At 36.2% G+C, this 16,830-nt stretch overlaps 1 protein-coding gene across 4 annotated transcripts in view; it reads left to right on the forward strand.

Annotated features, from left to right (window-relative positions):
• Nucleotides 1–16,830, forward strand: part of DGKH (diacylglycerol kinase eta) — a 156,621-nt gene that overhangs the window by 100,245 nt on the left and 39,546 nt on the right. For 2 of the 4 annotated variants that reach the window (XM_017827813.1, XM_017827814.1), the window contains exons 5-10: nucleotides 2,219–2,323; nucleotides 2,651–2,783; nucleotides 10,331–10,437; nucleotides 11,546–11,671; nucleotides 12,816–12,918; nucleotides 14,606–14,768. In XM_017827813.1, the coding sequence (XP_017683302.1) occupies nucleotides 2,219–2,323; nucleotides 2,651–2,783; nucleotides 10,331–10,437; nucleotides 11,546–11,671; nucleotides 12,816–12,918; nucleotides 14,606–14,768 (737 nt within the window). Of the gene's footprint in view, nucleotides 1–564; nucleotides 1,080–2,218; nucleotides 2,324–2,650; nucleotides 2,784–10,330; nucleotides 10,438–11,545; nucleotides 11,672–12,815; nucleotides 12,919–14,605; nucleotides 14,769–16,830 lie in introns of those variants that run through there. The other 2 variants (XM_017827815.1, XM_017827816.1) reach the window with 2 other exon arrangements.

The raw sequence follows: 16,830 nt of genomic DNA on the forward strand, positions 1-16,830 counted from the left end.
TTTAGACTGTTGAAATGCTATAAACTTTATTAAGTTTATCGTGCTCTGAATTTAATAAGAAGCTGGGATATAGGAACTTCTGGTATGTTTACATGCGTTAGTTAGCAGTATTTGGTTATGTGATTTGATTGCCAATACATGGGTGTGCAGTGCCTTTTGAGATGTTCTGGTTCTCTATCATGTTTAACTGTCCCCTGCCAAAACTTTGAATACTGCAGGATGTCTCTATTGGCCCTAGGTTACTAGGTGTGAACAACTGAACTAGGGCCTTAATTTTGGGAGGGGAGGATAGAGGGATGCACAGTGCTTTTGTGTGACCAGTAGTATTGAAGACATGAGTAATATAAATAAATATTACTTTGAAAGATCAAAATAGTCAGGAGTTTTCAGCAATAAATGCAGCTGTTATTGCTTAGTGGCATTTCACAACATCAGGTTACAGGTTGGAATCAATAATGACTGTGGTGAAAGGATGGACACAAAGTGCAGAGTCTTGAAAGGACTTAGCATTACTTAATGCTTATTATAATGTCATGCTATATAATAGCAAATAATCTGTGGTGTGTATTTCCACAAATAAGATTTCTGAATCCACTGAAACCTGGAAATTCCAGCAGAATGCCGATTGTTGTTGGAGCCAGGGTTATATTATGATTTAATGACTTTTCTGGGCTTCATTTGATGACCTGGCCTAGAAAAACATTTTGAAGTAATAAAGCGTCTGTTTGGCTCCAAACTAATGAGAGAAGAATTGCTCTTTGCATAAACTGTTCTTTAGGAAGAGCCATGGAGAGCTACTAATAAATCTTGTTAAAAAGCTTAAGCAAGATTGAAGGAAACAGAAACCAGAAAACTATTCTGTTCCATGTGAAGAGAGTACATAAAAAAAAAAAAAGGAGGAAGGAAAAAAAAAGGAAAAACAAAAGCAAACCCACGGGGTTTTTGCCTCCCCTCCATGTGACTTGCAGCTTGCTGCACTTCAGTTACGTCGCCTCCGAGATATGTTAAAGTGCAGTTCAGTTTAATGAAGAAGTGGATAGGACAAATCAAGGCTAGAGACTATTTACAACAGAGGTTGGGTAAGTAAATGCAGCTGTAGATAAGTGTTTACTAATATTGTGCAAATGTTGCAATGTCTAGCCTGTAGTGTTTAAAAGAATATTCAGAGCTATCATTTTTTGGTGGTCCTTTCTATGTTTTACTTAAGTATTTTGCAGGTGTTGGTGGTACATACTGTGCAACAGATTTATGCAAAAGACTGATACAGGATTTAATTTTATTTTCAGACTTCCTGCAACAAAACAAATAACTTTCCTTAAATTTCTTGTACTTACTTTGTTTTAAATTCTTTGCTATGTAAGTAACTGCTTTGTCTATTTTAGTGCAGTGCTCAAAATAATTTCAGTGGGAGTTAGCTGATAGTTTCTGCTGCCTTCCTGTTATTTTGATTATTTTTCTACTGTTTAGGGAGAGAGGAGAGCAACTTATACTTTGAACTTCCTTGATACAATATTTTCAGATTTCTAGAACCCTATTCCAGACCACTGTAAAATCCCCAGCATCAACTTGTTCCAGGAATTCATTCAACCATCCTAGTAGGATATGATTTCACCTGTTTGCTTTTGTTCTCTGTGTATTTTTATAAAGATTTGTATGTGTTCTTATACTGAGTTTGATATAGAAAGTTCTGTTTTAGATTTTTGTATGTATAAATTTGTGTAAATCTAATATCAATATCCAAGACAGAGAAATATGATGACAGCTTTTGTTGTTGTTTAAGACTTCCAGGATTTTGATTTTGATATAATTTTGTCTCTGGCAATTGGAATGGACCTAACAGTTGCTATAATGCTATTATGAAATAGGATTGCAGTCTTAGTCAATTAGTAATTTCCAGAATGGCTGTTTTAGCAGTTTCAGTGCCTGCCATTCAAGTATTTAAATCTCAGTGCATAGACAAAGAGCTGAGAAGGGAGAATGATTAATGTAGAGTCTAGAGACCTATACCAAAGGCTGATTCGAATCTTGGGAACTGAAAAAGGAAAAGCAAAGCCTTTTGTTGTTGGTAGTGCATTAAAGAAAATATATTGAAGCATTTAATATCTTGTGATATAGGGTACGTCGTCCTTTCGCATCGTCTCACAGGAAAGTGTACATTAAATATTGTCTATCATGATTTTTACTATCTGTATTAATCAGTATGTGTTATCTTTTTCAGATAATCACTCCATTTAGGAGGCTAATATTGTGTGCTGAGAACAGAAAAGAAATGGAGGACTGGATAAGCTCTCTGAAGTCTGTTCAGTCCAGAGAACACTATGAGGTAAGCTGACATCCCTCTTGGTGCAATCTCTTCTAGCTCAACAGATCAAGCTACAGGACACAGAGCTGGAGTATTCACCCTCCTTAGTGTGAAAAGTGTGTCTAATGTCAGAGTGAAGCTTCGTATTAAGAACTTCACTAGCAAAATGAGAACTTATTATCTCACTTTTGTTTAGAATTTTGGAGGGAGAGCAGGCTAAATATCCTCTGGAAAATACTTCTGATGAACATTGCATTGTCGTCCCCTGTAATATGGAACAGTACATAATTTCAGTCACTGTAGCTGTGTTCTGTACTTGCAAATTTGTCTTAACTTCTCCTTTACTAGACCGCACAGTTTAATGTGGAACATTTCTCAGGGATGCATAACTGGTATGCCTGCTCCCATGCCCGACCTACCTTCTGTAACGTGTGTAGAGAGAGCCTCTCTGGAGTCACTTCTCACGGCCTGTCTTGTGAAGGTAAAATAAACGCTTTCTTCCCCCCGTTTATAATGCCGCATGTGTAGACAGATGGCTGCAAGTTGAATATGAGAAATGATTCTGAAAATAGGGAGTAGGAAAAAAGCCTAAAGGGAGAAATCTATTCACTAGTGGTGACCTTCCTCTGGACAGAAGGACTGCTAATGATCTGGCTCACCTTCGTGCTCCAGGGGCCTTTTTTAATAACACAGTTTCCTTCTGTTGCAGCAAGCAGTTTGAAGTGTACTGGGTGGATGGTTTGCACATAAAAAATGTGGAATAAAATAGTCTTACTCGTTTGCAGAATCAGCATTTCTCAGGAAAAAAGCCATAATGGTAGTTTCTGCCCAAAATCTATAAAAATTCTTAACACCTTGTTCAATGTTACAAACTCATCCTCTCCAATTCTTGTTTCCTCTGTTGCTGTTGCCTGATTCTGCAGTACATGTGGGGTAGATGAGGGCAGATTTATTGCTTTAAAAATTCTCTCATGCAGTGAGGGGGTAGAGATGTAGATAACTGCATTTTGGTGGTTCAACAGGTGAAATCCAGCACAAAGAAAAAGGATATGTGGCTAAGACTTCAGCATTAAGCTTATCTAGAGAAATGGTATTTCATGAATGAATAATTATAATAAGCCTGAAACAGCTTATTTATTTTCTCCTGTAAGTTCTGTGGAAAAGTGATAACAAGTCTACTTGTGTTACAATCCAGAAGAAAATAAAGCAGCCTTGTGACCTTATGATATATAGGAAATGTAGAGATATTTCATTACTAATATAGCTGACTGCCTAGAAAAGAGTTACAGTTATATATATATATATATGTATGTATTCATAACTTGACTTTTGGATGCATATAACCCAACAGCAAATGCATTTCAGTTATTGATGCTCTTATAATACTTGAGGTCTGAGCATAATAATATGTATTAAGGAAATCTTAAAAAGGAAGCATTAATTTGCTGTCCTGAATTGTCCATGCTTTTGATGTAGCTAATGGTACAGTTACCAAGGAACAGGGCAAACCCGTTTCATAGAACTTAGGAGTAGCATAGTTATTTCCAGCTTCTCTGGTGTATGTTTTCCACTGTGTATAAGTCCTTTGGACAGTTTTAAGGAAATCATGGTATTCTCAATGTCTGATACTGGCAGATGGAAGTATCGTGCTTAACTAAAATGCAGTTGTGTTGTCTCTGTGTACAAATACAGTTATATTTGCTCAGGCAAAGGAAAGCAAAGGCTTTCATAAAGCATCTATCTATTAATAAGTTATATTATAGCTATTTTAAAAGGCTGTTTAGCAAGAATTATTCTTGTAAGATTATCAATGTTAATGTTTGTAGTTCACCGTTTTATGTTTTTCAGTGTCTAATTTTACTTCTAAGTATGATTTTAGTATACAAGGTGGTGGCATTAACTTTACATCAGGGAAGTTTCCATAATTTCCAGATTTGGAGTTTGTCACCTTTCTGCATAACTTATTACTAACTTATGCTACATTTATCCATATTTCTGATGCCAGTTAATCTTTCAGCAGTTTTTACAAATAGCTTGTGAAGGGGGTTTGGATTTGCTTTCACTGTTCCGCAATTTCATAATTGTGTATGACTTGGAATGTTTTATATGTAGATACTATGATATTCTTTTGTCTATTAACGTGTACCTCCTTTTACTTCTTAGCTACTAGTTTATATCTATTTTCTTTATCTTTTTCCAAGGTTTTTTTTTTTAATTAATAAAAGGAGAACTTAGTAATGTGTCTAATCTAAATCATTTGACGGTTGACTCTTACTGGAATACTCCATACTCGGTCCATAATTCTGTATACTTTCTTCATCTAATAACTGTATTTTGATTTGATATTCTTTCTCTGAAGTTCTTATGTGATGGAGATCATATTTACTTGCTTCTGCCATGTACACTTCTAATGCATTTCACCATCTATTTTTTTTTTTTACTTACTCATGTTAGCAGTATATACGGTTTTAGGAGACAATGTAGGAAGTATGGAGTCTTAAGAGTCCTCAGACATGTTCTGTGCTACTTTTTCCTGTTACATAATTAAAAAAAACTGTTTAAATATTCATGGCATCTGAAATATTAACTGGCATCTGAAACCTCCAGCACTGCTTTACACTGAGAATCCATTTATATCTATACTAAATTCAGTTATTTGTGTGGTCATTGATCCCAGGCTACTCTATTATGCCTCATATTGAGAAGCATGAGAAGTCCCTTCTCAAGAGATATTTGAGCTCTTTCTCCTCTCGGTGGTTTGGTTTACTGGCATACGAAGTTGTCTTGAAAGTAGCTTAGAGTCTTTGTACTCTTTGTGGTCTGATTCTTGACTTTTAACTATAGGTAAAAATAAATCCCATTGATATTTTGCAGCTTCTGATACTTTAGAAGATCAGTCCTGTAATATTTTATTCTCTTACACTTCATGGCTTCCAGCAGTGCTGCACAGCTGTTTTTTCAGTCTGACCACAAAACAAGCCTAATTTCTTTTGGAGATAAGATGGATTACTCCTTTTTTCAGGGCACCTTCTCCCCCAGCAGCCTTTGGCAAAGGCTGATCAAATTAATTGCAGGCCACCCTGAAGGTACTCCTCTAAATTTTGTGGAAGCCAGTGTAGAAAAACATGGTATGTTGATACCTTTGCTAGGTAAAAGACTAGTGTGAAGTTGCATCTTTTTAGAAGTCAAAGAATTGATATGTATATCAACCTGAAGATGTAAATTATATCAGACCAGGCTTCATTCTTATTACTGCTGAAAAAGCAACTAACTTTTAAAAAATTTAATCCTACGCTCCTTTGAGATGCAATGCTATTCCTCCCATGAGTTCCTTCTTTTGTGTGTTCTCAAAAGATAATCTACTTTTCAAATGTTATCTGTGTGTTGTGTTGCTCTAGCTAGCTCTAAAGGACTGATCCCTGCAACGTTCATCCACAGTCTTTACTAGGACAGAGAATTATGATTTTTTTTGCCTTGCTTTATAGATTACTCCAAACTAGCTGAATCAAGGAAGGCTTTTGGTTTTATGCTCCTCAAGTGTTTCTCTTACTCAGAGTTCAGCTTGCTGAATGGTCAGGAGTCTAAACCTAACCAGTTGTGAGGTAAACACGGGGATACATGAAATGTTTAGGTAAAGGAGCCTAAAGAACAATAGATCATTATCTACAGAAACTCTTTCAAAGCTCTCTATCCTCAATTACTCTGTATTAATACTGCATTTCTATCAAGTCATTGCCAGTGGAACACTGCCTTTATGATTATTATCAAAAATTTATTTCCTCATCTAGCATTTTCATTATCTGAACCTTGATTGTTGAATATCAAACATAGCTAATAAGTGGGAGCTTGCAGTTTAAATGAGAGGCTTTCTCCTGTTATGAATTGCACAAACAAACAATGTTGAAAGCACACTTTAGGATCATGAAGTCAATCAATAAGAAAATACTGGGATTAAATTACCTCTGCAAATGCACTTTGTAGACTTGGTCTTTTCTCATTATGGTTGTCGGTTTTTGCCCACAAAACCCTGTCCTTCTTACATATTGCCCAGGGAATTGTACAGGCAATACTTGCACAATCATTGTCTCTGATATTTTTGTCACATTTTCTGCACAGACTGGAGTGAAGAGTGAATGAAGCAGTCAGGAAGAGAAGGGATGTTCATTGTTAAGGAATGAAGGAGTCATATAAAACTGTTCTGTGACTTTATAATCACACCACACCCCTTTGCAACCCTGGGGAAATAATTTAAAGAAGATTTTTTTTTTATCAAATCAATAGTTGTGTGTTATTTATAATCTACAACCTATATCACAGAAGTGCTGAGTTTTCTATAACTGCAGAAATCAGATGTAGCTGTTCTGAAGTTACTGATACTTTGAAGATATACAGTATTGAAAAAAGTCTTAATTGCAGTAGTAGTACTGAGCATAATAATAATAATAATGATAAAAATAAGAAGAATACTTTTAAAAGGCCAGGAAGAAATTAATATGGGTGTCTAAAAAGCAGTATTTCATTAGCTTCTTGTATATAATGCTGATACCTATTGAAAATTATTATGACTCGGAGTATGGCACAGCTCCATACTTATCTACTATCCATTGCATGCAGTGACTGGGGGTCTTATTCTCCGAATATGTATGATCATATAACTGAAGTTTTCACACTTGTGTTCAGAAGCTGTATTGCAATATTAATGAGTAACTTACCTTTTTATAGTACTTGAATTTGTAATATTAATATTCTTTTAGCACTCTGATTGTGATATTAAATCAACTTAGAATATTATTTATTTGGTGGAAAATAGTAAAAATTACCAAGAAACTGCTTTTTATGCTTTGTAACATAGACATAAGCTTCAAATTGGGGTGAAGTCAAGTTGCTCTTTTCACTTGAGTCAGTCTGTTTTCACTGTGGCTCGTTCATCTATCATGTGATTGTATTCTTGGAAACAAGACACCAGGTTTCTTAGAATACCTGAAGACAAATTCTGCCGTCTTGAGCAACTTGAACTATAGATACCAGATCAAGGATCTTCAGATTGGTCTTTGAAGTCAGACAAGAATAGTCTGAGCCCATTCTTGTTTGAAGAACACAGAAGAGAAAACTCTTCATAAAATAGGTGGTAGAGGAGTAAGTTTGGGGAAAAAAATTGAGTGCGCTCCCAATTTAGTTGAATTAATTGATGGGTGGTTAGAATGAAAGGCCTTTGAGACAGAAGTGTTCTATAACAAAGGTGTAGGTTTTCAGCACAAGAGATCCTGTGATAACATTCAGTAATGTTGACTTTTCTTCATTAAGATAGTAATAGCTCTTGATTTATATACTGTGTTTGACAGCAGGTGTTGGTCCCACTGTGGCAACTGTTTGCTAGTAAGCGGTTATCTTGGTTGACTTTCTGAGATACCTGCTTCGTATCTCAATTAGAAACATTTACATAGAAAATTAAAGTTTAAAATAACATTCCATGAATATTTTAGATTTAGTTTGGCTAAATCTTCCCTTTTCTCATATTTTAACTTTCCTTGGCAAAGTAGTGGCAGTTGATGTCTAGCCATATGTCTGCATGTTTTCCGGAAGATTTCAGATATCAGACTGATTCATGATGTGATGTAGTGTAATCTGAGACAAAAGAAATTAGAGGATAGTGGTAACTAAGATTGAGATTTTATTTAAAATTTTCCTTTCCTTACTTAAAAGTTACATTTGTGTCTTAAGGTCATTGTTTTTGGTAATGTTTAATGTTTAATGTTTAAACAAACATAAAATGTTGTTTGATGATATTGAGGCTGCATGTAGGTGACCCACAGAGTCTGATCTGAGATTTGGTAGGTGGGTTATTTACTGTACTTAAAAAGCAAACATTAGCTGTCACTTGCCATCTATGGTGTAGCTTGCTGCATCTCTTCAGACCCTGGGATTGAATTTGTCCTTGCCTTGTTGAGAGAGCAGAGGTTCAATAGAGGGTTCCTAAGATCTAGTTGAATTACAGCTCAGTAGGATTTGAAAATTCCATTACTTTGTTATCCCTTTGAAAATTTGTAATTTCCTATTCCTACTCATCTCTGATTTGTTGCATTTTGATCTGTACAACAAAGCAAATGCATATCATTTATGAGTAGGAAGCTGAATTCAGTGGCAAAACTTCTCCAAAACATTCAAATGGTGAAACTGCTGAAGGTCCATCACTTGAAAATGCAGCCTTTATTTCTGTGCTTTTATGAGAGCTGACTTCTTTAGATGCTTGGAACCAGCTTAGGTTGGCAAACTCACAGCTGCTTAGAAAATGTGAGCCTACCCTTTTAGTTGATATTCAAACACTTTGGGTATATGTTGGTCTTGCTGCAACAGGTCCATGTTCTTCTTATGTTGGGAGCCATGGACCTGTTGGAGTGAGTCCAGAGGAGGGCCATAAAGATGATCAGAGGGCTGGAGCAGCTCTCCTATGAGGAAAGGCTGAGAGAATTGGGATTGTTCAGCCTGGAAAAGAAAAGGCTTTGGGGTGATGTAGTGTTGTGGCCTTTCAGTACCTGAAGGGAGCCTTCAAGAAAGATGGAGAGAGACTTGTTTTACAAGGGCATGTAGTGACAGGACAAGGGGGAATGACTTAAAACTGAGAGTAGATTTAGATTAGATATTAGGAAAAAATTCTTTACTGTGAAGGTGATGAAGCACTGGAACAGGTTGCTCAGAGAAGCTGTGGATGCCTCATCCCTGGAAATATTCAAGGCCAGGCTAGATGGGACTTTGAGCAGCCTGGTCTAGTGAAAGATGTTCCAGCCCTTAGCAGGGTGACTGGAACTAAATAATCTTAAAATGTCCCTTCCAACCCAAATAATTATATGATTCTATGAATTATGCTTTTTGAAATGACCAGGGGAGTTACTGTAAAAGCAGCAGAGCTTTTTTTTTTTTTTTCCATTCTCTTTCTTTCTAGAAAGTAAGAAAGTGAGAGCTAAGCACTTACTTTCACACATCTCCCAGAACAGTGCGGATTGCTCTCAAACTCAGATGTTGCTTACATAGTCTCAATTCACTTTTTAAATTGGTCTGGCAATGGATTGGTGGAATTAAAATGGGAAATTTATTATTCACAAGACCTTTTGTACCATGGCTTAATGTTTTTTAATGGTGGATAAACAGTGGGCCAAAGCTTTTGACAATTTCCTGTCAAATATTTGTTTGAAAAGAGACTACTACTTCTGATCTGCTGGCTAGTCCTCATAAACCTTTAATGGTCTTTGCCAAAATAATTTATATAATGCACTCTAAATAGAATGATGTCATGCACTTCCAGGAAAAGAAATACCCACAGTTGGGTGCATCAGTCTCTTTGGTCTAATATGCTGTCATTAACTAGTCATATTAATTGTGTTGAACAAAATTCAGTTATTAGGTTGTCTAAGTGTCTGCCTGTACTACACACTTGTGATAAATATTCCAATTAGTAGACTTTTAGTAAGTAATCCAGTAAGAAGTCAGGCTCTTCCTCATTTATTGTAAGCTCTTGAAAAGTCTTGTAACCTCCAGTATCCTGAATAAAAATATCACCACCTAGCCTCTCACTTTCTCATCTTCTGATAAAACAGGCCTAGTACGATGCCCCACAGGCATCCTTTGAGCAAAGAAACAGAGCCCCCGACTCAAAATACTTGTGTAAAACATTCTCTCATCACGTCTTGCAAATTTAAACCAGATCTCTGAGTTATGTCACTGGAGGAATAGAAAAAGCAAAACCATAGTTAAAGATATATTTGTACCTTGCACCTGAAAAAATGGGGACTGATGTGGATTTGAGGACACAATTAGCATGGGCTATAGCTAAGCAGTTAAACCCAGTTTAGAGGGTTAAAGCTGGAGTGATTATGAACTGAATTTTCATTTAGTTGGGTAGTATCATGTGTGCAACACTAGGTGACATGTACTTGCTTGTTTTATGGAATATCTGTGTTTAATTTTTTAAAAGGTATGTATCACTGAAATACAGCAAATAACATGATATATGTGTTTCTGTGTGTCTTCTAGTGTGTAAGTTTAAAGCACATAAAAGATGTGCTGTCCGAGCAACAAATAACTGCAAATGGACCACATTAGCCTCAATTGGAAAAGACATAATTGAAGATGAAGATGGCGTAAGTACTATCTATATTTGCAGTATTTTCCAAAGCTGTTTCTTCTTTAGGGGAACAAAAAAAGGCTAAGCATAGAAATGTTGCCATGTGACCCATTGAAGTTAATTATAGGTGGCTATTTTCCTGAACACTTTTCAAAGATTAACATGGTATTTAGAATAAAAGTTATATTCCTATCTCACAAGACAAGTGTAGCAACTGCAGGCACTAGATTGCAGCTGTATTACAAGCCTTTAAAGGCCACATGCAGAGAAACTCTGAAGCTGGAGAATTGTTCACAGAAGTTCCTACTGCTCTTAAGCAGAGGTGGTATTTTGCACTATTACCATGCTGTTTTGGCAATCTATTTTGTGTCTTCCTACCTATAGCTCTTCCCCAGGAGACCTGTTTGGAATTCACTGGATTGCAGGGTGGTTTTTTGCCGATGAAAGCAGGAATTTTAAAATTAGCAGGAGAAAACAACAAAAGCTTTTAAGAGGTTTATTGTGATAGATGAGCTATTTTTACAAACACAACCAAGTATGAGCCACTGGTGTGAAACATTTTTCTAGAAGGTTAGTACTGTGCTGCACACCTGAGTGTCCTGAGTTGCCTGTGGTATTAATAGGACAAAGAATGCACTGAGTAAAGCTTTGCACTGCATTTAGAGACTGCTTTATAAAGCTGTGACTTACTAGCCGTGGTTAGTGAGTAAGTAAAGCCATAGAGGTATTCTGCTGTCCTGCATACTTTTCCAAATTTTAGTTATGTTTAATTGGTTTGTGTCATGTAATCAACCTTAACTGAATGGGAACTTGTTTGTATTACTGAGTCTCTGGACTTAACTGTTCTGTTGTTTCATGATTAGTTGCTACCATAGTACCATGACTGAGATGTGTCTCCCCTCTTCAGGTGTCATGTTTTCTGCCTAGCATGTGAAACACCACAGTAGTCTACATTCATTGCTGTTGCCTTGTAAGCATCAGTGTCACTTATCCTGGCTGACCAGCTGCTTCTTTGATGAAAGGGTACAGCTGTGAGAAATAGTTTAAATCCACCTATATTTGAGAGACAAAAGCCTTTAATTTCTATTTCTGAGTATTTAACTTTGTTGACTACTTCTCCACAGATAGCTATGCCTCACCAGTGGTTAGAGGGTAATCTACCCGTCAGTGCCAAATGTGCAGTCTGTGACAAGACTTGTGGCAGTGTTTTACGCCTGCAAGATTGGAAGTGCCTTTGGTGTAAAGCTATGGTAGGTGCAGTGAATCACGTCCAAGCATCTAGGATTTTGTCAGCTTTATTGCTCACCATTATTTTTATTTTGCCATTTCGTAACTGTGCTTTTGGATTAAGTAGGAGCAGGCAGCTTCTGCAAACTCAGGTCTCTCTAGCATTCAGAATGTCTGATGACTGTCCTACTTGCTTCAGTTAATTTTTTATTTGCCCACAGATGCATCTTTTCTTTAATAGGTGTTGTCATCCAGCGTGTTTTCTCTGCCTTCTGCTAGCTGATAACTGAATGTTCAGATGCCTGTTCCTTAATCCTAATATGTTACTTTCTTGTATTTTATATGTTATATTAATATTTATTAATATTAATGTAGTAATATTTTTATTAGTGCAAAATCTTGACTTTCTCTTCTTCAGTACAATCTGTAGGTTGCTGATTGAAATCCTATAACATACTACTGCTGTTTCCCCAATATATACTTTTCTCTTTATTTTATGAACTTGTCTAAAAAGATGGGTTTCTTGTGCAAGTCAGCAGTTTATTTATTTTTGAAGCTTCTGGCAGTTTATTTATTGTTGAAGCTTCAGGCTTTGTGTGTAGGCAGTAGAAAATGATTGGCATCTCCAGAGGTGATTTGAAATTTAGGTGAAGTGCAGCAACCTCTGCATGTGCCTCTCCTTCCAGTATCTGTGGAAGAGACCTCTGAAACATGGAGTTCATAGGACCCACCTTTGACAGGCTGTCTGACTTGGTAGGTGTGCTAGATTTGATGCAGATACATCTTCCAGAACAGCCTGGTGGGCCAGGCAGGTACAGAGCTATTGTTTTGCATGTGCAGAGGGTAGGTGCTGCCACCAACACAGATGTTGGCTGCTGGGAACTTAGTTCTCCCTTCCTCATGGATGGGAGCAAGTGACTCCCTTGAAAGGACAATCTGTATCTGCTACAAGTGTAACTGAAGATGAAGTTCTCCAAAATAATGTTTTGTTGAATGAGTAACAAGCCTTTGCAGTTGAACATTTGTGAGTTTTTTATTGTCTCACTCCTCTTCCCTCTACACCTAAATGGTATATACGAGTCCATTTTTGTTACATAAATACTGTATCAGTTATATTTTCACCTCAAAATTCTACTGGAGAAAAATAACTTCTTGTTTATTTTGTAGGTTCACACTGCCTGTAAAGATCTCTATCCTCGTAAATGTCCACTTGGCCAATGTAAGGTATCGATCATACCTCCAACAGCACTAAACAGTATAGACTCCGATGGTACGTAGTACTGTAGTGTGCTCAGCGGTAGCTCTGGACTTGCAGTGTCTATTTAGATCCGTATAAATAAACAAGACTAAAATCCTTCTGCTGAGCAGGTGAATGTAGTCCTCAAATTTTCAAAGAGAAGTATAATTTTCTGTGTAGAGTTTTAGAGAAATATTTAGCCGCCATATTTTTAAAAATATTTTTGGAAGTTTCCCCAGTAGAAATTTTCTCCCATTTTATTTACAACCCTTAGAAATTTTTCAAGTGAATGAAGCTAGTCCTCAGATGAAGTGAGCTGACGCCTGCCTGGCATGCACCATTCATTCTGTGAGTTCTCAAATTTCAGATAGCTTTGCATTATGCAGAGGTAAGCTAGCTGAACATCTCAGATCCAACAACTACTTTATCAGGCTTAAGAGAGGAAATGTTTCCATAGCTTCTCTAATTTTTTTTTTAAATATAAGCAACATAAGAATCCTGCAACACACAGATAAAACCCCAGCAAATGTTCAAAATTCAGAGATGTTTTTTGGTGGCTCAGGATAGAGATGCATGAGCAGTGGGAGACAGCACTTCAAGGCAGAGGGTGGATTTAAATAAGGAGTATCATGAAATCTCAACCGCTTTAATTTTATAGTTTGTATTGTTACTAAATATAGACCAACAACTTTAACACAGTTCAATGAATTTTGTCATATGGAGTTAGTAAAAGTGATTCTTTATTCTGGATATATTCACTCTATTCACTTGCTATGTGGTGTCTTAGACATCGTTCTGCTATTTATTATTCATGCTAGGAAGATTGGTCCTTATGTGAAATTATTTTTCTTGGCATTTAAATAAATTACTCAAACCTTATTTTAAATTAGACATTGTGATAATGCGGAATGAAATTAGCATCCTTTAATGGCAATTTTTTATTTGTAGCTTTAGTATTTTTTATTTTAATATTGCTGGAGACAAATGTCAAAACCTATACTAGTGATATCTGAAGTGTTGCTGAGAAACCACTACTTCCATGGACTGGTCGTGTTAGTGACAAGTGTCCCTTAGTACTTCTTACTAAGGACTTTGTAGAAAGCCTGCTGTAATTAGTTAAGACCTGCTTTGACTTTTACAATCAAACTTTTAATCACAGCTGAAGGTCTGTTGATCAGTGATTCTATTATATTTAATAGTATAACTTCACTCTGAAAAGAAAGTTCTTATGCAAAGTCTCACCTGGGAGGAATTGAGTACAAGTAAGTTTTAAAATCTGTGAGTACTCCTAGAAGGGTCATACAGATGTGACGATCCAGTTCATCCCAGTTAAGTTAAAGCAAAATAAGATTGAAAACCAAGCTTGTAACTTGTAACTGAAATATATATTTAATTATGTGATAATCTGTGAAGATGAGATTTCAGAAGTATTCTAAAAGGTTAATAAACTTCCACTGTTGAAAAATAATAATGCTATTGTCTTCAGGATTTTACTAAATCTAGGCACTGAAAATACCAGAAAGAAAAAAAATGAACTGGTAGATTTTGCACAATTATGTTTTCCTTGCAGGGCTAATACTTGGTTTAGCATTTACATTATGCATGATAAAATGTAATTCTTTTGTCCTTCATCCCCTCCTTCCTTTTTCTCATGATTTCTTTTTGTGTTGTTCATATTAGAACATCTTATTTATTTCATTCTTTCTAACTATGTTCACAGGTTTCTGGAAAGCCACATGCCCGCCATCCTGTGCCAGTCCTCTTTTAGTTTTTGTTAACTCAAAGAGTGGAGACAATCAGGGAGTAAAGTTTCTTCGTCGATTCAAACAGTCGTTAAATCCAGCTCAGGTGTTCGATTTAATGAATGGAGGACCTCACTTAGGGTAATGACCTTGGAAATCTTGAGCAATCCTTTCCACAAGGGAATTCAGTGCAAAGTATAGTCTGGTGTTCCCCTTGTTATATAGTGTTATATCCTCTTGTTGATATAATTCTATCACCAATATCTACTCTGTCTTCCTAATTAAAATCTAAGACATAACAGAATTTCAGGATAAATTCCAGTGGGTGAAGGGATTATAGGATAATATTTTCTTTTTAGAAAAGGTCAAAAATTCAAAACCCAAAGCTCTTGGTTGGCTTTGACTAGCTTTGACTTCTGTTAACTGATTAGGCTCAAAACTATTACAAATGTTTAGATGTCTTCCTGAATCAAGGCTCTTATGCACAGTTGCCTGGGTGCTTTTCTTCCATTTCACGTGTGTAATTCAGATATTCCTGTGACTTTGTTGTGAATAGCTATAGAATAAAATTCTTGTCTAAATGTGCTCTGTATATTTTTGAATTCTGAACACAAATGTCAGCAGGGGAGTCTTCAGTGGGTGATGGAAAAGTACATGAAAACTTTTGTCTTCTGAAAAGTACATCCAAAATATGGTTTAGGCAACATGTGCAAATGGTCAAGAAAATGACCATCTTATAGAATTTGGAGCAAGAACACAATTAAAAAAATCAGGCATTTCTACAGAATCTAAGGGTTGATTGCTGGAGAGAGAGGCATTTAGTTTGCATAGTGGTGGCCACATCCCAGGCACCTTTGCACATTCACAAAGATTAAATTCATGCCTATTTTCTGTTGCCCAACTTAACTCCACTCAGATATAGTGCTGTGGTTAAATGGCCTATTAATATAAGTTACAGCAACTAGAAGCACTAGTTTTTGTACTCTTAAAGATGGAGAATTATGCTTTATGATAAAAACACAGAAGAAACAAATGCACAGAAATTCAGTTCAAACAGTGGGCAAATAATACAAAAATAATGGAATACAGCTGTGGATTTTTGTAATTAGTACTGTGTTATGGACATGTTATATTAACTCTTTAAGTTGTAATATCCTTTTCATTATTGCCCTGACAATCTGAGCTGAATCTAAGTGACTTTTAGCTAATATTTTGTACATGTAATTATAATGACATATAAAATTCATCTTAATTGGTGAGGCAATCTTTGAGAGAGGACAGTCTGAGAAATATGTTTGCAAATTCTCTTCCTTCATACAGGTGTACCATGGCTTAGGAGGCTCATTTTGGTTTTGCACAGTAATTGTAGTCCAGGTTGATTGCTTTTAAAAGATAGGTTCTTAGCAGTTATTCTATCAAGTTGTGTTGATGTCTTCTTTTTTTCTATTTGATGTACAAGGCAGAGTTGCATTGTATGAGACAGTGTATTTCTAGGGGCTTTCTCCCTTTTTTCAGGGTAGGAGAAATTGTTCTGGTATTAATGTTTTTTCCCCTTAAATATCTGCCTCTTTTGTTCTTAATAGGTATCTGTGTATTGTATGCAAGTGACATTATTTTCTTCAGAAACAATATGAATGCTTCTAACATTTATGATCTTAATATGTTGCTTTGTAGAAACGGTTCAGAGATTATGCTTATTCTGGAAAATAACATGCATTAAAAATAAACATCTTTATTGTTAATATTTTAAGAGTTTATACTGTCCAATTATTTTTTTAATTTTTTTTTTTTTTCACTTTAAATCCCTGTTGTTTTTACGCTTGGCTTTTTCTTCACGTCTCATTCCTGTTTCCTCTGTGTCTCACCTTTCTGCTTGTTCTCTCTCTCTTGTCCTCCTTTTCTGTCCAAGTGTTGTATCCTGGAGGTGTTAAAAGTCAGAGAACAGGAGGAAAAGCCATAGGAAGCAAAAGCAGAATATGGCTTTAAGGATCTAATATGAAATACTTGTATTATTGGTCCTATATTTTCGTGATCACCTTATGTTTAATAATTGCCTCCAGTGGTCCTTACATTTAGTTAGCCGTGTGTCAACAAAAGCCCACCTGTATTGTGGAGCACATCCTGTCATTGTGTCTTAACCTCTTCTCGTGAAAAGTTCCCGGTGGTGCCTTATGCTTCTGGCTGAAGTGAGAAGCATGGAGCA

This window comes from Lepidothrix coronata, unplaced genomic scaffold (assembly GCF_001604755.1).
Source record: "Lepidothrix coronata isolate B3197 unplaced genomic scaffold, Lepidothrix_coronata-1.0 Scaffold143, whole genome shotgun sequence".
NCBI lineage: Eukaryota > Metazoa > Chordata > Aves > Passeriformes > Pipridae > Lepidothrix > Lepidothrix coronata.